Source organism: Eumetopias jubatus, unplaced genomic scaffold (assembly GCF_037043125.1).
Source record: "Eumetopias jubatus isolate StellerSeaLion01/CBP00866 unplaced genomic scaffold, mEumJub1_p1.0 scaffold_10, whole genome shotgun sequence".
In the NCBI taxonomy this organism is placed as follows: Eukaryota; Metazoa; Chordata; class Mammalia; order Carnivora; family Otariidae; genus Eumetopias; species Eumetopias jubatus.
In genome coordinates, this window is record NW_028274816.1 from 49,740,298 (window position 1) to 49,766,253 (window position 25,956).

At 41.7% G+C, this 25,956-nt stretch overlaps 1 protein-coding gene and 1 pseudogene across 1 annotated transcript; one reads left to right on the forward strand and one right to left on the reverse strand.

The window, feature by feature from the left end:
- Positions 1-985: 985 nt before the first annotated feature.
- Positions 986-25,956, reverse strand: ZNF875 (zinc finger protein 875). Its single transcript, XM_088028434.1, has 5 exons — positions 25,814-25,956; positions 25,328-25,416; positions 16,237-16,363; positions 15,675-15,770; positions 986-4,333 (listed from the first exon to the last, which is right to left on the reverse strand). Exons 2-5 carry the CDS (start codon positions 25,358-25,360, stop codon positions 2,652-2,654), a joined length of 1,938 nt encoding a protein of 645 aa, XP_087884560.1. The 5' UTR covers positions 25,361-25,416; positions 25,814-25,956; the 3' UTR covers positions 986-2,651.
- LOC114198985 (large ribosomal subunit protein uL15 pseudogene) lies at positions 24,225-24,722 on the forward strand (annotated as a pseudogene).

Here is a 25,956-nt window from a genome sequence, read left to right on the forward strand (position 1 = left end):
ACGATCTCAAGATCAAGAGTCTCATGCTCTACCTGACTGAGCCGGCCGGGTGCTCCTGTCACCCCCTTTTGAAACAGATTTCAGTGGTGGCCATAACAGGCTTATGGATTTGAAGTGATATTATTTCATACTGTTCATCATCTTTTCTCCAAATTTTTCTTCATGCAGTATAGTCTATTACTTAACCATAGGAGTGGTAGGATGGGCAGTGGTTGAGCTCGGGCACTTTTTCTGTTTGTTTTAAACATCTAGAGCTGTTATCTATCTCAGGATATGAAATATGGGGCACTGGTAGATAACCAGTCCAGACAGACTGGAAAAAGAAAAATAAAACCACAAGATTTTGAAGATTCACATATATGAACACCATCCGGTGCTTGCCTCCTAATCAGCTTCCAGACTTGCACACAGGTTTTAATGCTAGGCCGAGGTGGAGAACTCAGGTGGCCTGTTCCAATTCTGTCTTCTGAGAAGTTCTAAGCAGAGGATCTAATGCAGATTTAAGAATTAGTACAGGTGGGGACTGGGTAGGTCCGAAGTGTAGGGCGTCTTTCTACCATTTCCAGTCTCTGGTTGCTGTTCTATATAAATGCCTCCCCGGGTTTGAGTCTTTGAAATCTGTTTGAATTTTCAGATACCAGCAGTGCTTATTGTTGTTGAGAATTTTAAATAATTTAAGGCAAGATCTTTTGGATTTATGGACCGGTTACATTGAAAACTGAAATATTTCAGGTGCCTGGAAGGCTCAGTCGTTAAGCGTCTGCCTTCGGCTCAGGTCATGATCCCAGGGTGCTGGGATCGAGTCCCACATCGGGCTCCCTGCCCAGCAGGAAGCCTGCTTCTCCCTCTCCCACTCCCCCTGCTTGTGTTCCCTCTCTCGCTGTGTCTCTCTGTCAAATAAATAAATCAAATCTTTAAAAAAAAAAACCTGAAATATTTCTTCTTAAAGTTAAAAAAAAAACAGTAAAAGATACATGTTTGCTTTTGGAATCCTTATTTTTGTGACATCATTTTATGGAAAAGAGTGATTCAATTCTAAGATGCAAAGAGATTAAAACTCTCAAAGTATTTTTCTATTGAGACGGAGAAATAGCAGTAGGCCAGGATTTACCATGGGAAGGAATGAGAAGGGCAAGCCACACCAGCAGCTCCATCTAGGATAATATTTCATAATTCTTCACCAGGTTCTTCTCACTCCACTGAAACTTAGATTTTGAACGAAAATTAAGAGTCCTACACCTTGGGATGCCTGGCTGGCTCAGTCACTAGCGCATGTGACTCATAATCTCAGGGTTGTGAGCTCAAGCCCCATGCTGGGCATGGAGCCTACTTAAAATAAAAAATTCAATTCAATTAAAAAGACCTCTGCACGTCATATTATCTGAGCTAGTGATTTCCTAACTCTAACTTTGGATAGTGAGATTTTGGAACCTATGTTTATTTTTTCCCTCAGTTGAGAGCCAATGACCCAAACACTGAATCTTGTACTTGCTATTTTCATAATAACTTGAAATCCTGCTTCCTCACTTTCTAAATATTAATATACAAGTGAGTTTGTTTTCCTATTTTTATATGGTTCTATTCTAGGTATCTGTCCACAGATAAAAAGACATGTTATTACACTGTTCTTAATATCCCGCCATTCCTCAAAATTTTACTTTCCAAATAAAACTCAGAATCATTTAGTCAACTTCTGTGAAAAAAAATTGGGCCTTGGCTCCGAATTATACGTGAATCTGTGGGACACCGCTGTTCTCAAAAAGAGAGTATTCCCAACCAGAGAAATCATATATTTTACAATGGTTGGAAAGATTTAAACCAAAGAATTACCTGTGGGATGTAGTATGGTAATTCAAAGAAGAATAGGAAGTAATTTCATTTTCTATTCCCATATATGGGTGTTTTCTTCATGAAAGCATAGGATACATTTCTAATCTAAATACACCAGTAAATAAAAATATCTTCAAAATGGATTCAACTTGGAAACCAGAGAGGGCCCCAGGAAACAAGCAAAAACGGTTACTTCTTCCCAAAACCAGGATAGTCACAGTCTTTCTCACCAGTCAGCTCTTTGCATGATAAAACCTTCTTCTACCCATGCACCATCTCTGATCCCATGAATTCACCATTTCCCAAACTCTCCCTGAAGCTGACTCTGCTGGGTCATGCTCTGGGAAACCAAGATTAAGTCAGCCATGGTTTCTGTCAAGTCTCTTGTTCTCAGAAGGTAAGGCAGACATTAAGAGATGAGCTCTAGTGTCGCTGTTTCTCTAACATCCAGGCTACTGTATAAGGAGTGTCCAAGTATTCTTGGGAAATGACATTAGAAGAGCCTCCATTCCCTAATTTCAACCTACTTAAAAGTACCCCTTCCATCACGTTACCTGACAGATCTTCCACAACCCACCACCCCCACCAGGGCATGCCAGAGCTCCTGAAAATGAGCCAGCAGTTCTCCTTCATGTGGCCTGGAGATGTTGACTCTTACCATGAGGCTCGTGAACACTGCTGTCACACATAAGATGTCTCCACTTTGGTGTCTGGCAATGGTTGACTTACTACTAAAGCCACAGCCCTAGGTGTGACTTCTGGCATCTCACGAGGTATGAGTCTTGGTTAAAGATTTCACTACACTCGTACATACAAGGTTTCTATCCTGAGTGTGTCCTCTGATGTCTGATGAGGTTTGATTTCCGACTAAAGCCTCGCCCACACTTCCTACAAATATAAGGCTTCTCTCCTGAATGTATCCTCTGATGTCTAATAAGGTGTGACTGCCGGCCAAAGCCTTGCCCACACTCCCTGCACACGTGAGGCTTCCCCCCTGAGTGTGCCTTCTGGTGTGTGATGAGAGTTAACTTATCACAAAAGCTTTGCCCACACTCCCTGCACACAAAGGGTATGCTACCTGAGTGTGCCCTCCTGTGCCTAAAGAGGTTTGGCTTCTGGCTAAACCTTTTACCACACTCCCTGCATATGAAAGGCTTTTCCCCTGAATGTGTTCTCTGGTGTGAAATGAGGGTTGACTTATCATTAAAGCCTCGCCCACACTCCCTGCATACAAATGGCTTTTCCCCTGAGTGTGTCCTCTGGTGTGTGATAAGGGTTGATTTCCTGGTAAAGCCCCGCCCACATTCCCTGCACACAAATGGCTTCTCCCCTGTGTGTGACCTCTGGTGTTTGCTGAGATTTGACTTCAGGCTAAAGCACTGCCCACACTCCAGGCATACATAAGGTTTAACCCCTGAGTGTGTCCTCTGGTGTGTCTTGAGGTTTGATTTCCAGCTAAAATGGCGCCCACATTCTGTGCATAAATAAGGCTTCTCTCCTGTGTGTGTCCTTAAGTGCCTAATGAGGTGTGACTTCTGGCTAAAGCTTTGCTCACACTCCCTGCACACATACGGCTTCTCTCCCGAATGTGTCCTCTTATGTCTGATGAGATGTGAATGCTGGCGAAAGCCATGCCCACACTCCCTGCAAACATAAGGCTTCTCCCCCGAGTGTGCCCTCTGGTGTGTGATAAGGTTTGACTTCAGGCTAAAGCTCTGCCCACATTCCTTGCACACATACGGCTTGACCCCTGAATGTGTCCTCTGGTGTGTGAAGAGGTTTGACTTCCAAGTAAAGCCTCGTCCACACTCCTTGCACACATAAGGTTTCTCCCCTGAGTGTGTCCTCTGGTGTGTGATGAGGTTTGACTTCCAGGTAAAGCCTCGTCCACATTCCTTGCACACATAAGGCTTGTCCCCAGAGGATGTCCTCTGGTTTTTGATGAGGGTTGACATATTGCTAAAGCTCTGTCCCCACTCAGAGTACACGTAAGGTGTCTCCCCTATGTGCATCTTCTGGAGGCTGAGCAGGTTTGACTCCCTCATAAAGCCCAGGCCAAACTCCCCATATTTGATTGCTCCAAATCCTGAGACTTCTACACCATGCAACACTTTGTCTGTTCCCCCAAGGACTGTCCTCTGGTCTTGGCTGGGCCCTGTATCCATCGCTGTGTTGTCTTGCTTGGACCTTACTGGCTGTTCTTGCCGTGGGCTGGACAACGCCTCTGAAGTGCCTCTTTTGCTTACTCTCCCCAACAAGGACTTGGAGTCTTCTTCTGTCTCTTGAATTTCTGCTTTGTCACCCCAGCAAGTTTGACCAAAGAGTTGCTTCTGCTGCTGGTTTTGATCTTCTGGATAGTGCTTCCCCAGGGGGAGATGGTTTCCTGCACATAAACTTGAGAAGAGCTGAGGAAGGTGACTGAACCACACATGCTGGCTGAGGCCTTGCTGACTAGCGAATGCCAGTGGGTAGTGGGGACAAGGTTGAATGTTTAGCTTTGATCCTGCTGAAGAAAGAATATTTTGAGTCAGAGTAGCCACGGGTAGGGTGGCCGGGGCCATTTTGCTTTGCCCATTGGTCGTTTGTAATATGTTTATATCACAACCTGTCTCCCACTCAGACATCCTTGCATCTATAAGAAGAGCTACTTTTCATTTTACTTTATACACTACATTTTTAATCACAGGAGTTAGCAAACTTGTCAGGTAGGCCAAATTCAGCCTGCAACTTGTTTTTGTATGGCCCACCAGCTAAAAATGGATTTTACCTTTCTAAGGATTCAAAGAAAGAAAGAGAAATAAATAAATAAGCAAACAAACAAATAAACCAATGAGGCACTAGACTGCATGTGACCTGGGAAGCTTAAAATATTTACTGGGTGGCCCCTTACAGAAAAAGTTTTTGGCCCCTTGTCCTACTGCAATGTAGAAAACTCTGGGGCACCTGGGTGGCTCAGTTGTTAAGCACCTGCCTTCGGCTCAGGTCATGATCCCAGGGCCCTGGGATCGAGCCCTGCATCAGCAGGGAGCCTGCTTCTCCCTCTCCCCCTCCCCCTGCTTGTGTTCCCTCTCTTGCTGTGTCTCTCTCTGTCAAATAAATAGATGAAGTCTTAAAAAAAAAATGTAGAAAACTCATACCAAAAACTTACTTTCACAATACTTGACAGAGTAAATAGTTTACTTCCAGAAATCAACCAACACATACAATATATTGAGAAGTATTTATTCATGAAAAACACTGAACTCCGGATAAGAAAAGCAGGAGTCTGAAGCATGACTGCCTGGAGTTGCTCTCATCCGTCCGATCCTCCAGCTTGGGTGTTATGGTAGTTAGACTAGGACAGGTCATAAAACCATCAGTTCTGTTGCTGCTACAGGGACAGTCACCTGATTTGAGTGGAAGGTGAGAAACCAGTGCTGGGTGGAACTGTCAGTAAATGTGATCTAGGTGGTAAGTGAACAGGGAAGGCCACCAGTGACTGCTATCTGAGATTGCAGTCTTTCTTGGTTGGGACCAAAAGAAGAAGAAGAAAGACTGGTAGACCATCCAGAAATGCAGCAGGGGAAAACCTGAAAGTGAGAGAGCCAGGGAGAGGTTTGATAAACTCTCCACACAGCCCTGGCTGACTGGAAAGCTGTTTGCAAAAGCAGGGGAGATGGCTGGGGCCCAAGCTATGCACATAAGCCTGCCTGACAGAGACTATAACCAGGTACGGAGGAAAAATTAGAGGGATCAGTGGAAAGTAAAAAGCCAGACAAGACTTGGAAACTATCTGAACTTTGAATGAGCTCCCCAATGCACCTATTTATCCATTGGCAGAAGTAGGGAGCCTTACTGGCTCAAAGTCTTTGAACACAACCTATTGCCAACTGTTGCAGATCACTAAGCCCTGCAGACACAAGGCTTAAATCAGGAAGCCAGGATTAAAAATAAACACAAGAATACAATAACAAATCAAGCGGAAACATCACCTTCACAGAGAAAACTTTTTCCACATATTTAGTCTAGAAAAGTTACTAAAACTGGCAACAACAATATCTAGGCAGGAAACACCATCAGCTCTCAGGGGGGCTAAAAGATAGTATCTAAAATATCCAGTTTCCAAAGAAACAGGAAAGAGTGACCCATACTGAGGAAAAAATGCAGACAATAGAAACTGTTGCTGGGTGGCCCAGATGTTGATTTACAGGAGGAAAGAAAGTGTTCAAAGCTGATGTTATGAATATATTTAAAGAACTAAAGGAAAACAACATGTAAAAACTTAAAGGGAAGTATGGTAACTTAAGAAATAGAAAAATCTCAATAAAGAAAAAAACTATTAAAAAGAAATAAAAGGAAACTCTGGAATTAAAAAGTAAATTAACTGAAATAACAAAATTACTAGGAAGATACAACAGCATATTTGGGCTTGCAACAGAAACAATGAAGTTGAAGATAAATCAATAGAAATTACCTAAACTGAAAAACCAGGTGAAAGAAAGATTGAAGAAAAGCAAAGAGCCCCAGAAACCTGTGGGACACCATCAGATAAATCAATCTATGCATAATGGGAACGCACGAAAGAGAAGACAGAGAGAAAAGAGCAGGAAAAAAATGTCTGAAGAAATAATAACTAAAAAGTCTGAAATCTGTTGAAAAACATTAGTCTATAAATCCAAGAAGCTCAACAAACTGCAAGAAAACATAAAACATAAAGAGGGTGCCTGGGTGGCTCAGCTGGTTAAGCATCTGCCTCCGGCTCAGGTCATGAACCCAGGGTCTTGGGATCGAGTCCCACATCAGGCACCCTGCTCAGCGGGGAGTCTGCTTCTCCCTCTCCCTCTGCTTCCCTCACCACTTGTGCTTGCGCACAGTGCACTCTTTCTCTCAAATAAATAAAATATTTTTAAAAAAATTTTTAAATCTTTAGAAAAAATACTCCAGGGGCACCTGGGTGGCTCAGTTGGTTGAGCGTTTGCCTTCAGCTCAGGTCATGATCCAGGTGTCCTGGAATGGAGCCCCACATCAGGCTCCCTGCCTAGTGGGGAGTCTGCTTCTCCCTCTCTTTCTGCCCCTCCCCCCTCTTGTGCTCTCTCTCTCTCTCTCAAATAAAATCTTTAAAAAAAAAAAAGAAAGAAAGAAAAACATAAAGAAAGCCCCAGAGAGATACATCATAGCCAAATTCTTGACTATCAGAAAAAAAGACAAAAGAGAACATCTTGACAGCAGCAAAAGGAAAATGATTCAACATGCACAGGAGGAAACAATATGATTAGTGCTAACTTCTCATCACAGACAATGGAGTATGGAATGATTTATTCAAGGTGCTGAAATACAGGTGAAAAGGCTACTAAGGAAGAATTCTATTCTCAAGAAATTATCCTTCAGAAATGAAATTGATACAGATATTCACAGATTAACAAGTACTCAGAGAGTATCTGTTGTTAGCAAACAGGCCTTATAGGAAATACTAAATAAGCCTGTCAGGCTGAAAAGAAATGACACCAGACATTAACTCAAATCCACAGGAAGAAATGAGGACCACCAAAACTGGTAAGTATGTGGGTAAATATAAAAGACTACACATGTATATTTTTCTCCTTTCTTCTCTTAATTTCTCTGAAATGCGTAAGATTATTATAAAAGGTAATAACTCTAACACCATATTATGAGCTTTATTATATATATTTTTTACTGGAATGAAGTTAGTATTAATTAGATTATGTTAAATTAGATGCATTTTTAATGCCTAGAGCTGAATTAAGAAAATAACTACAAAAATTATATATAATATATATAATAAATAATAATTATTATTATTATATACACACACACCCAAAAGGCAGGGGAATAAAAAACATGAAGCACATAAAAAATAAGTAGCAAAATGGCAGACTTAAACCATATCAATAATTATATTAAATATGAGCAAACCAAACATTCTAAACAAAAGACAAAAAGTTCTTAGTTACACCACCAAAAGCACAATCCATTTAAAATTTTGTTAAGTTGGACATCACCAAAGTTTAAAACTTTTATGCTTGAAAAGACACCATGAAGAGAATGAAAAGACAAGCCGCAGACTTGTCTTTTTTCTGACTTGACTTTATAGAGTTGAAAGTATGTGAAAACCGTATATCTGATATAGGACTGTGTCTAGAGTATATGAAAAACTCTTATAACTCAAAAAGAAGACAAAACAATCCAATTTAAAAATGGACAAAAGAACTGAATAGCTATTTTGTTAAAGAAGATACGCAAAGGGTTACTAAGCATATGAAAAGATCAACATAGGGCGCCTGGGTGGCTCAGTTGGTTAAGTGTCTGCCTTCAGCTCAGGTCATGATCTCGGGGTCCTGGGATTGAGTTCCGCATAGGGATCCCTGCTCAGCAGAGAGTCTGCTTCTCCCTCTGCCCCTCCTCCTGCTCATGCTCTCTCTCTCTCTCTAATAAATAAATAAAATCTTTAAAAAAGAAAAAGATCAACATCATCAGTCACTAGGGAAATGCAAATTAAAACCACAATGAAATACCACTACACACCCAGTAGAATGTCTGTAATCAAAATTAGAGACAATTCTAAGTGCTAACAAGGAAGTAGAGAAACACACTGCTAATAGAAAATGTAGAAATAGAAAACAGAAATGAAAAATAGAAATACTAATAAAAATGTACAGCCACTTTGGAAAATAATTTTGCAGTTTCTTAAAAAGTTAAATATAAACATGTCATACAATCCAGAAATTTTACACCTACTTATCAACCCCCCAATGAAAATGTATGCCCACAATAAGACTGGTACATGATTGTTCTTAGCAGCACTATTCACAATAGCCAAAAAGTAGATACAACCCATATATCCATCAGTCTGTAAATGGGTAAACAAAATGTGTTATGTCCATACAATGGAATATTATATGGCAATAAAAAGGAATGGATTACTAGGCCACCTAGGTGGCTCTGTCGGTTAAGCTTCCCACTCTTGATTTCAGCTCTGGTCATGATCTCAAGGTCGTGGGATCGGCCCTGCCTCTGGCTCTGTGCTGAGCACGGAGCCTGCTTGGGATTCTCTCTCTCCCTCTCCCTCCCCTCCAATACATGTGCACACTCAAAAAATAATCCAATCAAGAAATAGGCAGAAGACATGAACAGACATTTTTCCAAAGAAAACATCCAAATGGCCAAAAGACACACGAAAAAGTGCTCAACATCGCTCAGCATCAGGGAAATCCAAATCAAAACCTCAATGAGATACTACCTCACACCAGTCACAACGGCTAAAATTAACAAGTCAGGAAACGACAGATGTTGGCGGGGATGCGGAGAAAGGGGAACCCTCCTACACTGTTGGTGGGAATGCAAGCTGGTGCAGCCACTCTGGAAAACAGTATGGAGGTTCCTCAAACAGTTGAAAACAGAGCTACCGTATGACCCAGCAATTGCACTACTGGGTATTTACCCCAAAGATACAATTGTAGCGATCCGAAGGGGTACATGCACCCCGATGTTTATAGCACCAATGTCCACAATAGCCAAACTATGGAAAGAGCCAAGATGTCCATCAACAGATGAATGGATAAAGAAGATGTGGTGCATATACACAATGGAATATTATGCAGTCATCAAAAAAACCGAAATCTTGCCATTGCAACAATGTGGATGGAACTAGAGGGTATTATGCTAAGCAAAATAAGTCAATCAAAGACATATATCATATGATCTCACTGATATGAGGAATTCTTTTTTTTTTTTTTAAGATTTTATTTATTTATTTGACAGAGAGAGACACGGCAAGAGAAGGAACACAAGCAGCAGGGGTGGGAGAGGGAGATGCAGGCTTCCTGTGGAGCAGGGAGCCCGATGTAGGGCTCGATCCCAGGACCCTGGGATCATGACCTGAGCCGAAGGCAGACACTTAACGACTGAGCCACCCAGGCGCCCCAATATGAGGAATTCTTAATCTCAGGAAACAAACTGAGTGTTGCTGGATTGGTGGGGGTGGGAGGGATGGGGTGGCTGGGTGATAGACATTGGGGAGGGTATGTGCTATGGTGAGTGCTGTGAATTGTGTAAGACTGTTGAATCACAGACCTGTACCTCTGAAACAAATAATACATTATATGTTAAAAAAAAAAAAAGAAGATAGTAGGAAGGGAAAAATGAAAGGGGGGAATCGGAGGGGGAGGCGAACCATGAGAGACTATGGACTCTGAGAGACAAACTGAGGGTTCTAGAGGGGAGGGGGATGGGCGGATGGGTTAGCCTGGTGACGGGTATTAAAGAGGGCACGTACTGAATGGAGCACTGGGTGTTATACACAAACAATGAATCATGGAACACTACATCAAAAACTAATGAGGTAATGTGTGGTGATTAACATAACATAATAAAAAATAAATTAATTTTAAAAATTAAAAAAAAAGAAAATAAAGAAATGGATTACTGATACATGCCACAACCTGGATGAACCTCAAAAATATTATGCCAGATACAAAAGACCATATATTTTATGATACCATTTATAGAGTATGTCCAGAAACAGCAAATCTATAGAGACAGCGTTATCAGTGGTTCCCCAGAGCTCAGATGGGAGGAAGGATAGATGCAAATGGGCATAAGGGAGTTTTTTGGAATGACAGAATATTCTAAAGTTAAATGGAAGTAATGATCATACAATAAATGTTTACCAAAACTAATGTAACTGTATATTTACAATAACTAGATTTTATGGTATATGAATTTTATCTCAATGAAGTTGTTAAAAGTAAGACTATATTTCTAAGATGTCAGTGTCATAAAAGACAAAGAAAGGTTACTGAAATGATCTATATTAAGGGAAATTAAATAGACCTGACATGTAAATGCACTACTGAAACCTGGACTGAATCGTTTTCTGGAGAGTAAAAAAAGATATTATTGCATCTACTGACAAAATTATAATATGATAAGGAGATATTAGATAAAAATTACTGTATCAAAGTTAAATTTACTGAGGTTGATAACTACTATGGTTATATGAGATTACTATCCTCCTTAGAAAACCTTTTAACAAACATACACATATGAATATACACACACACACACACACACACACATATATATGTATACATAAATATATATACATATATATTGAAGGGGGAAGAAGGGAGAACATGCATATAAGATAGTACACAAATATAAAATATTAATAGTAAAATGTAAAATAGTAAAATGATGCCATTTTACTTTTTTTAATGATTTTTCTTTTTTTTTAAGGTTTTATTTATTTACTTGACAGAGAGAGAGAGAGAGCACAAGTAGGCAGAGCAGTAGGCAGAGGGAGAGGGAGAAGCAGACTCCCTGCTGAGCAAGGAGCCTGATGCAGGGCTCGATCCCAGGACCCTGGGATCATGACCTGAACCAAAGGCAGAAACTTAACCGACCTAGCCACCCAGGAGCCCCTAAAGATTTTTTTTTTTTTTTAAGATTTTATTTATCTATTTGACAGAGGGAGACACAGCGAGAGAGGGAACACAAGCAGGGGGAGTGGGAGAGGGAGAAGCAGGCTTCCTGCTGAGCAGGGAGCCCCATGCAGGGCTCAATCCCAGAACCCTGGAATCATTACCTGAGCTGAAGGCAGACAGTTAACGACTGAGCCACCCAGGCGCCCCTAAAGATTTTATTTTTATGTAATCAGTACACCCAACATGGGGCTTGAACTCACAGCCCCAAAGAGTTGCATGCTTTGGGGCACCTGGGTGGCTCAGTCATTAAGCGTCTGCCTTCGGTTCAGGTCATGATCCCAGGGTCCCGGGATCAAGCCCCACATCGGGCTCCCTGCTTGGCCAGGAGCCTGCTTCTCCCTCTCCCACTCCCCCTGCTTGTGTTCCCTCTCTAGCTGTCTCTCTCTCTGTGTCAAATAAATAAATTAAAAAAAAAAATCTTAAAAAAAAAGAGTTGCATGCTTTACTGACTGAGCCAACTAGATGCCCCTGATGCCATTTTATAATAACATATATGCCATATATTTTTCCACATACATATGTATGAAAAGGATAAAAAGGTGTCCTTTGTACTATTTTTATTTTTGCAAATTTTCTGTAATTTTGAAGTAATTTCCAAATGTCAAGTCAAAAACATACAGGATGAAGCCGACTTCTGAAAATGGCAGCAGACTGAATTAGTCACAAGAACCCCTGCAGAAAACAATGATAAAACTGGAAAAAAATACAATAAATAATTACTTCAAGTCACTGGAAAACACCCAGAAGTGACTAGAAGCTGGCTGGAGTAAAGGGTTCACACTAAAAAAACTGCGATAAAAAGGGAGGGGTAAGAATTTTCTTGCTACAAAGCACTCCCAACACACACAACTACAGCAATGGAGAAATACCACAGCCTTATGGGCTCAAGGTGCCACGGGTTAGGATTCAGAGAAGGAACAGAAGCTCCAAATACGTGTTAAGAATAGAAGGAAATGGGGCGCCTGGCTGGCTCAGTCGGTGGAGCACATGACTCTTAGTCCTGGGGTTGTAAGTTCGAGCCCCATGTTTGGGTGTGGAGATTACTTAAAAATAAAATCTTAAAAAAAGGAGAATAGAAGGAAATGTACAGTCTCAAATCCTTATATTAGAAAAGAAAGAAACCTGAAAAGTAACAATGTTAAGCATCCATCTTAAAAACCTGGGGAAAAAATAGTAAAATAACCCCCAAAAATAGAAAGAAAATAATAGAAGTTCAAACATAATTCATACAATAGACATGATGAACAAACAAACAAAAAAAGGCAAAATAAACAGATGAAACAGTTGTCTTTATATGAAACTCCAAAGAATATACACAGGACAAATTACGGAATTAATTAAACCACTCAGCAAGGCTGCTGGTATATGCTCATTATGATCAAATGAATTTTAGTTCTACATTTTAACAAAAAATTATAAAAATTTAGTTTTTAAAAACGTTAACTATCAAAAAAAAGTAACTCTCAAAACAACAAAAAAATAAGCCTATGTATAAATTTAAAGAAAGATGTATATTTACATTATAAATTATAAAACCTTGCAAGAGGTAGTGATAAGGATATATTAACAAATAAGTAAAAGAAGACACCACACTAAGAGAAAGACTTAATATTCTAAAAGATGTCAATTCTCTCTAAATTAATGAATATATTAATATATGTATATTATTGAATATATAAATGCAATGCAACTACAACAAAATCCTGACAGGAGACTTTATGAAATATGACAAGCTGATAATAAAAGCCCACTGGGCTGAAGCTACAGAGACAGAATAAGACAGGAAGACTTACCCTACCAGACACTAAGACTTATTATAAAGCTATAGGAAATTAAAACAGTGTGATATTGGTGCAGGCATAAGCAGATACAGCAATGGAATAAAAAGAGTTCAGACACTGATCCAGGCATATACTGAAATTCAAAATATGAGAGGTGGCATTAAAAATTGGGGAAAATGATGAATTATTCAATGGGGCCCAGTCTGATGGTGACGTGTTTAGAAATCTATAAAAATAGACCCACATCTCTCAAGACACACAAAATCAATTCCAGACAGATTAAAGACCTAAGTTGTAAAAAGCAAAAATATTTTTTGATTTAAAGAAGAAAATCTAAATAATGTCTTTATGATCTTGACAGAGGGAAGGAATTCTTAAATCAGACAGACACACATACAGACAACACAAAAAAATCTGACAAATCCAAACACATTAAAATTTATGAAATTATTATTAAAGGCCATTAAAACATGGGGTAAATTTCATAACACTCTTGAAATGAAAGTAATGGGAAACAGATCAGAGGTTGCCAGAGGTTAAAGGTGGAGGGCAGCATGAAGGAGTTTCTTTCTAGTGGTGGAACGTTCTGTATCCTTACTGTGGCGGCACTTACATCAATCTATGTAAGTGACAAAATTTCACAGTACTATGCAACAACAACAAAAGAGTACATGTAAAAACTGATGAAATCTGAATCTGATTAAGGTCTGTAGATATAATAGTATTGTACCAATGTCAACTTCCTGGTTTTGAAATTGGAGAAAGCTGGGTAAAGAATAGATGGGAACTTGCTGTATTATTTTTACAAACTGAGACTTAAATTATTTCAAAATTAAACAATTTTTTATTTATTTTTTAAAAGATTTTATTTATTTGAGAGATAGTGACAGAGATATCAAGAGAGAGCAAAGTGGGGAGGTGGGGGAGAAGCAGGTTCCCCGCTGAGCAGGGAGCCCAACATGGGGCTCAATCCCAGACCCTGAGATCATGACCTGAGCCAAAGGCAGACACTTAGCCACCTGAGCCACCCAGGCGCCCCTAAACAGCTTTTTATAAAGCAGGTAGGCAGTCCACAGATTGGAAGAAGATAAACATAATACATTTAATGGACAAAGGAATCATTTCCAGGATTTATTTAAATACTTCTACAAATGAACAAGAAAAAGAAAAGCAGGCTAGAGATCTGAAGAGGAAATTTGCAGAAGAGGAAACATCAATGCTAATCAACCTAGGAACATAGGAAAAGATGCTCAAACTCAATGCTGATTACATTAAAACTAGTGTGAGAAGCCATTTCATACCCAAAGGATGGTTAGAAACATAACTCTTTGTTATGGCAGCCTTGCAAACTAATGAAACAACTGTTGAGAGCAATTTGGCATTACCTAGGCAGGATGAACAAGTGCACGCTCTTTGATTCAGCTACTCTACTCCTACGCATCTATCTTAGAGAAACGAGGGCTTATATGCCCAAGGACACATGTATTAGAATGTTTATAGTTATAATTTTTTTAAGATTTTATTTATTTCAGAGAGAGAGAGTGCACACAAGCAGGGAAAGGGGCAGAGGGAGAGTGAGAAGCAGACTCCCTGCTGAGCAGGAAGCCTGGCACGGGGCTCAATCCCAGGACCCTGGGATCATGACCTGAGCCGAAGGCAGACGCTTAACCAACCAAGCCACGCAGGTGCCCCTATAGTGCATTCTTTAATAGCCAAAATTGGTAAAAACATAGACTTCCAACAAAATAAAATGGATAAATGAATTGTAATTACACGTATAATACAATAAATACTATATAGTAGTGAAAATAAATGAACCAGAACAACATATATCAACATGGGTTAATCTCACAAACTCAGTGTCAGTGGAGAGAGCAAACTACAGGAGGATATACATAATATGATGACATTAATGAAAGTTTAAAAATGTCAAACAATACTGTAGATGGTTGAGGGATTCACATATATGAAGTAAAGCAAAAGGCCAAGCATAAGATTTATAAATCCCTAATTTTGAAAAAACAGTTCCCTTTGGGCATGGTGTGGGGAGGTAGGGGAAATAGGAACTTCAATTGTTTAGGTAATGCCTTATTTCTTAAGCTGGGATGTTGGCTCATGAGGACATATTTTTTCATTATTCATAGCTTGCTGTAATCTTAATTACTGAGTAACATATTTTTTAAGTTATGGGAATTGGAAAGGTAGAATTAATCAATTACATCTCACCTACGGGAAACTAGAAAGTATCTGAAGGGTGGCAGACTTAATGTCCATAGGACAGACGTAGTTTTTAAGATCAAGAGAAGAGAAAGAAGCCCATGAATGAGGAAAGACTGAACATGATGAAGAAGGCAAGCCAAGTAAAAGGAAGGGAGGCTTCCTGGTGGAGGAAAGAAACAAGGAAACCAAGAAAGCCCTCACCCCAACTGAAAATGCTATTCTGGAAGGGAGGTCATGCCAGGCAAACTTACCAGTGACCTAGAAGGCCTGAGAAGAGCTTCTTCCCCGTACCCGAGAGATGCCTCCTCCTTCCCTATCTTCCAAGCTGTGGACGGTCCCATCTACCCTGCGTCACACTCACCTGGACAGAGGCCCAGTGGATGCTGTCTCTCCTCTATCCAGGGCTCTTCCCCTTGCTCCAGCTGAGAAATGAGTTTTGGTCTGGAAAATGGAATTTCTGCTCATGGGGAAAAACAACAACAACAAGAAGGAGATTCTTGGTTATGGGCTCAAGGGGCCATTTCTTAACTCAGAGCCAAAATGCGTAGGGAAACTCAAAGGGCGATACAGGACCCATAATTGTGAACTCTCCTCAGAAGAGCTGAGTAAGCAAAGGTGACTCCGGTCAGGAAAACAGCATATTAACACTTGGTGAAGGAAAATCACCTAGGTTTCAAACAAGATAAAGCAAAAAGAGAGCCCCAGCCTTGAGAAAGAGGCGTGGAAATGCAATGCTAAAGGCAACATGAGTAAATCTACCTGTTTTCAATTCCACTAAATCCAGATTTCCGCTGAGGGAGGGGGGGATTATGGTTTCTAAGCCCAACCCTAGAACAAAGCTGCTTCATGGGTAGCCTTTCCTCGTGATATGTAGAAAACACTCTGTGGGGCAGATTTTAAGTGCTAAGGGAAACCATCCTTACCTAGTGAGACCAGGTGATTGTAGGTCTCCAGCATCACTTCCCTGTGCAGAGTCCTCTGAGCTGGGCTCAGCAACCTCCACTCCTCCTGGGTGAAGTCCACAGCCACATCCCTGAATGCCACGAATGCCTTTAACACAAAACACACCACTGTTCATCTGGGAGTGGCCTTGCTCGCAGCTCAGGATAAGCAATCAAAAGGCTTCCCTGTGGGAGGTAGATATTTCTAAACCCTACTTTGGATTGTGAATGAAGGGTAGCAGAATATGCCACTCCAATTTATGCCATTTTGGCATAGGGATTATTTTGGGCTGAAGGCATTGAGAAGAAGCAGACACAAGAAAAGTTCTCTGCTCTCCCCCCATCTGCCTAAGAGCAGAACATAAATTTGTGAAAGTATCTCCCCTCCCGGCTCTACCGGGAAGAACAGAAGTCAATCTCTGGAAACTCTAGACCCTTATCAGCCAGGAGATGGCACCAAAGGAATTCACACAACTAACCTTACTAACTACCCCTTATCTTCCACCACAATTTGTTGTCCTCAAAACTCAAAATGTTTTTCCTTTGTCTTGTCACTTCTCTAAAAAGTTATTGTCCTTTTGTTAAGATGCTGTATGAGCCCAAGTTCTAACCACCCCTTTGAGTTATTCATCACTGAGTGCTCCCATGTGTATCTGTGTTAATAAACTTGTTTGCTTTTCTGTCTTTTGTTGGTCTAATTTATAAGGCCCCAGCCAATGAACCCAAAATAGGTAGAGGAAAAATGAATTTTTTTTCTTCCCCTACATGACCTTAGCGCCAAGCATTCAAAGACCATTATTCTCCTTTAACCAGCTAGCATCATTTATGCACCTATTACATTCTAGGCTAGCTGCTACCAGGGATGAAAGCAAAACACAAGTCCCTTCACATTGGAAGCTTTAAATCTTGGCACGGAGAAGAGGAAGACATCACACACATGAAGTTAAACAGTAAAAAAAAAATCGTCTTACTGAGCTTGAAGAACAGAGACTAATTGGTCTAAGCATTTATGCTCTACCTACTTGAAGCCACTGAGTCTCTGGGGGGTAAGTACCCACCAATATGTATACTTTGTAGCAGGACCCATTCCTCCCCCTGCTCACACTCCAGCTGCCGTGATCCTGCCTGAAGAGTGCAAGTGTGTGGTTGGAAAGACTATGGACTCAAATCACACTATCCCCAACTAGAGTACCCTTCAGCAAATTAGCTAACTCTCAGCATTTCTGTTTCTTCTGTGAACCAAGAAAACACAGCATTTATCTCACAGGACTGTGCTGAGGATCAGAGAAGTTGGTAAATGTAAGGATTCAAGACAAAGGACTGTTGCACACAGTAAGTGCTCAGGGAGGACTTCCCTAGCTGTTCTAGAATCCTTATTTTCACTCAGGTTCTTTTTCCCCTCTGCTGCTTTAATGTACCCCCTTAACTCTAGATAATGTGTTACTCATTTTTATTTTCTGACTGCCTACTAGGCTGAAAGTTCTATATGCCTTGTTCACTGCTATTGCCCTGGTGCCCAAAGCAGAGCCTGCAAACACTAAGCAGTCAAATATTTTTAGATGACTGAATGTGCACTTACTATTATTATTATTCCCCTAACAAAGTTTCAAATGCCCTTCTGCTACCTCGAAAGCTATACTTTGGAGAGTGGGAATATAAAATCGTCCTTGGATGAAAGTTTTGGTGAGGTGTCTTGGTGTGGAGGTGTGCAGAAACCAAGCCCCAAGGAGCCTAGGATCCAGTTCGGGGATTCTTCCTAGCCCATCAGTTTTTTTGTCTTTTAAAAGAGAACATAATCTGGGGCGCCTGGATGGCTCAATCAGTTGAGTGTCCAGCTCTTGGTTTTGGCTCAGGTCATGATCTCAGGGTTGTGAGATCAGGCCCCACGTCAAGCCCCACATCAGGTTCTGTGCTTGGTGGGGAGTCTACTTGGGACTCTCTCTCTCTCCCTCTGCCCCTCCTCCCCTTGCACATTCTCCCTCTCTCTAAAATAAATAACCTTTTTTTTTTTTTTTAAGATTTTAAAAGAGGACACATTCTGCAGTCCATAGATAGGGTTAGTTTGAGCCATACACAACATTTTCTTTATATCACTTATATGTTGGATGATTCCACATGAAAATATCAACTTATGAGTCCTGTTGAAAAAATCCATAAATCTGACCACTCTGGGCTTTGCATTGCTGCAGGGCCACAGATGGCTGAAGGTGACCCACACTATGGGTCCATTAGCCTACCCATATTATTGGCAGATTGCTACAACTCCTACCTTACTTGTTTCATTTAGCTCCCTGCTTGGTCCCTTTGGTGATTTGATTTTGCATCCCTTCTCAGAACACCATCCCCCTTAAGGGATGACACTGTGTCTCCCAAACTAATTCTATGCCGTGCCCTCTCAGGGGACGCTCCCCTAAATTTTCTGTTCCCTATCAGCACAACTGTTCCGCACTGGCTGTGGAATGGCCTGAAAACAGGACCCCCCTGCCCCCCCACCTTTCGTAATAGCAATCCCAGAAGCCAGCCCTCCATCAAAGTAATTAATTAAATATAAAGCACAGCCAGGATGAGTGAGAACTATGGTTCTTACCCCTCATCTCTAGCTGTACTTTAGAACTAACTGTGGTGTTTTAAAGTATGGACTCCTGGGTCTCTCCACAAATGGATAAAATCAGACTCTCTGGGGATAGGGCTTTTATACTTTTAAAGGCTCCTAAGTATAGTCATGGTTTAAAATCAGTAGGTCAGAGGAATCTCAAGAGGGAGAGGTCACTGTAGGATGGAGAGATCACAGCAGGTTTTATGAAAGGAAGGTATGATCTTGGTCGTAAAGGGCAGGGAGGATTTTGAAGGATTAAGGAGAAATAACAGGGGTGGGCCCTCCAGATAAGACATCTGGGATGGGAGGGAATAAGGAATGAAAAGTGGCTAGCTGGAAAAGAGAGCAGGCCGGTCATAGCAGACTACAGAGGGTTCGAAAGGCCAAAGGAATATAAAATCCTATCCTCTACTGTGCATTGAAGGTAATATATGAGTAATACCCTCGATGAGTACACGAGTGTACATGATGAGTAGATGAGTATACATGTGGATAGACAGGTGGTAACGCACGTGTAGCAAAATATTCATTGTTAAATCTAGGTGGTGGGTATGTGAGTCAATGTTAAGGTATATTTTTTTCTGTAGATTTGAAACTTTTCATAATTAAATATTGAAAAGACTATTCATTCATTCAGATATCTGCCTAGCCCCGGCAGTGATTTGATTTTTAAAACCCCTTCTTAGAATGAACACACACACAAACACACACACACAAATACCTAGAAAATCTCTGACAAAGAAGCTACACTGCAGACCAACCTACATTCTTTCAAGAAGTTTAACACAACTGGTATTCCTACAGCCCTGGAAAAATTCATGGTTTCTTTGTCTGAGAGCCACACATGTAGGGGGGTATGGAAACACTAAATGGATGACTCTCTATGACCCATTCGAAACCTCTCTCACTGAGGAGCAACTCAGCTAGCAGCTGGGGGCACTAAATCCAACTCAAGGGGAGGCATGACTGGCAAAAAAGTAACCTATCCCTTTGTCAGCTGAAGAATGGATTGGTGGCTGATGAGAACCAACAAGACACAGTAGCCTGCTGCTGGATCCTAGCAGAAGACTTCTACATTTTTAAGATGGAGTAATGCGGAACCAATACTTTGCCTAAAGTTCATAAACATGGGCACAAATCACCCAAAAGAGGCAGCAGAGTTCAGTGCACTGGCTTTAAGTGTGGTCCCTGAACCTACAGCAAGAGCATCCCTTAGGAACTTGTTAGAAATACAAATTCTCACGCCCTAGCCCAGAACCACTGAATCAGCATGCGGGACCCAGCAATCTGTTTTAACAAGGCTTCTCAGTGATTCTGATTGACAGAAAAGTCTGAGAAATGCTCAGGGGCTAAAAGCACACTCTGGAGACAGACTGTGTTCAAATAAGAGCCCTCCTTCTCCCACAACTTGGCATCAGTAACTTGACATTTCTGTGTCTCAATTTTCTAAAAATGGGTATTATAATATGACTTACCTTTTAGGGTTGTCGTGAGACTTAAAGTTGCTAATAAGCAACATCCTACGGCTGTGAGGGGAACTAGCCTGATGAGGCTCACACTGTCAACAGCGTCAAGTGGAGGAATCAAAGAACCCCAGTCTTTGATAAGCTTATGAAGGGAGAGGACCAACCCCATAGTGTATCCTGGCTCTGGACTTTCTTTCATGTGGGCTCAGTTATTGTTTAGAACAGCCCAAGTGGGGCTTCCTGTTGCCTGCAGCCAAAAGGTATCCTATCTTGTAGCAATCCCCCGCCCCCTCCGCCATGAATCATGCTTCTCTTTTTCTACCCTTTATGCATTTTCCTCCTATACTAATGCTAGGCTTGGCCGTGGGACATACTTTAGCCAATGGGACATCGGCAAACATGATGCAAGCAAAGGTTTGGAAGGCATTTGGGTTTGGGGCTGGCCTTGTTTCTTTCTGTGCAGTCAACCTTGAGGCTGCCATGTAAATAAATTGAGCTTGCCTGCTGACGAGGCCACACAGAGAACCAAGAACTGAGGTACCTCAGAGCCAACCAGCCTGTCAACCACCAGATATGTAAGGCCATCCAGCTCCAGCTGAGCAGCTAGCGGACTACAGCCAAAAAGTGAGCCCTGGTAAATCAAGAGAAGAACCACTCTGCTGTGCCAAGCCTAACTGCTGACCCACAGAATTGTGAACGAATAAATGATTGTGTTTTAAGCCGAACTGGTAGACAGAAATGAAGTGCCATCACAATTACCCAAAACACGTGGCATTAGCTGTGGGAACAGGAACAGTGGAGGTTATCAGCACCAGTGGGAAAAGTAGTAGACAAACTGTTAGTGGGGGCTAGAAAAGCGGTTAAGGAAACCACTAGGGCAGCCTGAGAAAGGCCATGCCTTTTACGTGCTAGCAACACTGTCGCCTGTACTCAACTTGGAAAACAGAAAAAAATACCGAATGATTTCAGATCTGGCTAACGAGATCTCCAGGAACCCTGTTAAAGGCTTCAGTTGGATGCCTCTAGCCACATATGAGAACTTATAGAAAGAGAAAAGCTAAGGCGCCTGGGTGGCTCAGCTGGTTGAGTGTGTCTGCCTTCAGCTCAGGTCATGATCCCAGAGTCCTAGGATGGAGTCCTGCATCCGGCTCCCTCTACCCTTCCCCCCTGCTCGTGATCTCTCTCTCACTCACTCTCTCTCAAATTAATAAATATTTATTTTTATTTTTATTTTTTTTAAGATTTTTATTTATTTATTTGAGAGAGAGAATGAGATAGAGAGAGAGCATGAGAGGGGGGAGGGTCCGAGGGAGAAGCAGACTCCCTGCTGAGCAGGGAGTCCGATGCGGGACTCGATCCCAGGACTCCAGGATCATGACCTGAGCCGAAGGCAGTCGCCCAACCAACTGAGCCACTCAGGCGCCCTAAAATATTTTTTTAAAAAAGAGAAGAGCTAAAGAAGCAACTGAGCAGTTTGTAAGCATCATTTAGGGGAAATAGAGACACATGGGGAAAAAAAAACCTTAACCAACTAGCTTGTTATTGTCATGCACGGATGGTCATCCCGTCCCAGTCAAACTGCCAGCAGACTACAGCGACATGAGCAAGCCCAGGTGAAGCCTCCCAAACACCCATCTATGCCTGGCTCAAAATCCTGACCTCTCAAACTGTGTGCTAATAAATTACTTTGTTTTAAGTCAATAAGCTTTGGGATGGTTTGTTATGCAGCAAGGGCTAACTGATATACTGATAAAGGAATGTCATGTTAGATGAAAATTACTTTACAGCTAATATCATCCTTGACTTGCTAGGATGCTCATGCTGACAGAAACTCCTTAGGTTTGGGGGCACCTGGGTGGCTCAGTTTAAAAAAAAAAAAAAGAAACTCCTTAGATTTGGCAAGCATTAGAGTCAGTCCTCCCATCTTTCTCTCACTCCTGAGCCTGAAAAAAGGATAGATTCCTCTGAATGACTAATAAAACACTTATTTTTCTTCCTTCCTCCAGCCAACCTCCTAAAAAATGAATTAATGTAAGTTAAAGGTGTATATGAGATGACTCCACTGTGTTGGTAATAAACACACGTTCAGAATTAATAGTCAGAACATGTCAGAAACAGGACAACACATTTGAAATGAGGAGTGTCCTGGGGTGCCTGGGTGGGTCAGTCGGTTAAGCATCCAACTCTTGGTTTCGGCTCAGGTATGATCTCAGGGTCATGAGATCGAGCCCCTAGTTCAGCTCCACACTCAGCAGGGAGTCTGCTTGAAGATTCTCTCTCTCTGCTCCTCCCCCTTCGCATGCTCTCTCTCTCTCTCTCTAATAAATAAATCTGAAATGAGGAGTGTTCTGAATACCTAAGACACTGTTGTGAGCCACTGAAGGAGGACTTCTGAACAGAAGAGTGATGTTACTGTAATATTTGGGGAAAATGAGGATGACAGAAACATGCTGCGTAGCAAAGGACCATATCAACACGTAGAAACCAACCAGGACACTATTGTAAACATTCATGTGAGAAAAGAAAAAGATCTGCACTGGCAGGTCTACCCTGGGGATGTAAAACTGCACAGTATAACAATAAAAACAAAACAAGAAAACTGAAAAACATAAAGCAGACATCATGATGGAAGAAGGGGGCCTCAAAAACAGAAGAAATAATCAAAGCGATCAAATGTTTTAGAACAGGCAGAGTTCCAAAGCTCCAACTGGTGTGAGTCCCCACTGCTTTGAAATGGTCATTTCAACTCACCTTACCATATTTTTGTTGTGAGAATAAATACAAACCTATAAAAGAATTTCATGCACAAAACTGATCACAGAAGCAAAATTTACAATAATTAAAATACTGGGACTAAGTTAAATGCTCCCCCAAATTGGAAGGGACCCTCTTGTACTGTTGGTGGGAATGCAAGCTGGTGCAACCACTGTGGAAGACACTATGGAGGTTCCTCAAAAAGTTAAAAATAGGGGTGCCTGGGTGGCTCAGTCTGTTAAGAGTCTGCCTTCAGCTCAGGTCATGATCCCAGGGTCCTGGGACTGAGCCCCACACTGGGCTCCCTGCTCGGTGGGGGGTTTGCTTCTCCCTCTGCCTCTCCCCCCACTCCTGCTCTCTCTCAAATTAAAAAAAAAAAAAAGTTAAAAATAGAACTACCCTATGATCCAGCAATCACACTACTGGGTATTTAGCCAACAATACAAAAATACCAATTCAAAGGGATACTATGTTTATAGCAGCATTATTTACAATAGCCAAATTACGGAAGCAGCCCAAGTGTCCATCAACAGATGAATGGATAAAGAAGATGTGATATATATATATAATGAAATATTATTCAGCCATAAAAAAGAATGAAATGCTGCCATTTGCAACAACACGAATAGAACTAGGGAGTATAATGCTAAGCAAAATAAGTCAATCAGAGAAAGATAAATACTATATGATTTCACTCAAGTTTGGAAATTAAGAAACAAAACAAATGAGCAAAAGAAAAAAGAGAGAGAGACAAACCAAGAAACAGACTCTTAATTATAGAGAACAAACTGATGATTACCAGAGGGGAGGTGTGGGGGCAGGGAATGGGTGAAATAGGTGATGGGGATTGAAGAGATTAAGGAGTGCGCTTGTGATGAGCACTGGGTGATGTATGGAAGTGTTGAATCTCTATATTGCACACCTGAAATTAATACAACACCGTATGTTAACTACACTGCAATTAAAAAAATAATAAAAATGATCCCCTCCAAAGTGGAAAGTAGTGGATGGGTTCATCCATTTCATGCAATATTGTAGAAATCACTTCCAGTGGGTTAAGTGTTGGCTATTTCTCCACCTATAAAATATGGGTCTGGGTAGATACACTGGCACGATCTTTAATATACTGATTTTATCGCCTTTTCCGTCTGAGCTGCCGACATGCCATCCAGACTGAGGAAGACCCGGAAACTTCGGGGCCACGTGAGCCACGGCCGCATCGGCAAGCACCGGAAGCACCCAGGAGGCCGGGGTAATGCTGGTGGCATGCATTACCACAGGATCAACTTCGACAAATATCACCCAGGATACTTTGGAAAAGTTGGTATGAGACATTACCACTTAAAGAGGAACCAGAGCTTCTGCCCAACTGTCAACCTTGATAAACTGTGGACCTTGGTCAGTGAGCAGACACGGGTAAATGCTGCCAAAAACAAGACTGGAGCTGCTCCTATCATTGATGTGGTGCGATCGGGCTACTACAAAGTTTTGGGAAAGGGAAAACTCCCAAAACAGCCTGTCATCGTGAAGGCCAAATTCTTCAGTAGAAGAGCAGAGGAGAAGATTAAGGGTGTCGGGGGCGCCTGCGTTCTAGTAGCTTGAAGCCACATTTGAGGGCGTTCATTAAATGCTAACAAGTGCTTTTCAAAAAAAAAAAATACTGATTTTATCATTAAGCTCTGTCAAAATGTGTGTGAGTGTGTGTGTGTGTGTGCGTGAGTGTAAAATGAAACAAAATCCCAATGGTAACAGAATCCCAAAATAAAATGGAAGACCTGTAAGTGTGCAGGCTGTGCCTTTACACATTACTGACTGTCATCCATCAAGTATTCTTTATACAGCAGACAGCAAATTTGTTCAATGGAGTCAGTGAAAAAATGCTAAGGATTAGTAACATCATGTGCCTGCCAGCCCATCTCATTTGTTACAAATTTTACTCTATTCTCTCAGGCAAAGGTCCCTGCCAGTGACCTAATATAGAACTGTGTATTTGTTTAAATTGGTTTGTATAATTCAGATGTCATGCATATCAGAGTACCTGGATAGTCTACCCAGACCCCCTGAAATATGTAGTTAATTAATATTTTGTGTGTATTTTCTTCACTACTCATTATGTTAATATATATGTAATTATATACCACTCCTCCAGGAACAGGCGTGAACTTTGCCCAATACCAACAAGGCAGCCTGCAGCGCAAGAAAAAGGAACAGATCCATCCTGTTGGCAGCCAACATGTAATTTGATGAAAATTCTCACCTCTTTTTTGGCTTTCAGGAGCCCCGTGGCCATTTTCCTGGTCTCCTGAATGCTGTCCTTGGAGAAGGGGAAGGTCTCAGAAGATAGACCTGGGGTTGTGAAAAGAAACGAGAGCGTGCCTAGATGGAAAAGCCCCTCTCCACCAGTCAAGGCGGGGTCGGCTCCGGAGCCCCACACCTGGGGGTTCAGTGTTACAGAAATCACCAGCACAACCCAATTCCCATCCAGAGCCCTGGGAAAAGGGTTCAAAGTGACCGAGCACCCTCAAATTCAGCCCTAAGCTCTGGCCACGGAGTGGAGCCCATGTCCCCCTGCAAAGGAGTAAGTGTCTCCCTCTAACTCTCTGGGCTGGAATGAAAAGATAACGGCCTGGAATGCCTATGGAAGAGCGCCCGAGTTCAGAGGTAGCCTGTGTCCCGACGAGTAAAACAGGGACAAGCAGAGGGACGTGCTGACTGGACGAGGCAATGACTACAGGGCACTCACGTGACGCGGAGTGCACGTTGCCAATCCTGAGGCTGAGGCTCGGGAACCAAGCACAGAAGTCTGGGAACGACCGAATAGGGAGGCCTACCCCGCCGCCTACCAGCGAGTGGGCGGGACCCACCAACCGGAAGTGCTCCGGCTAC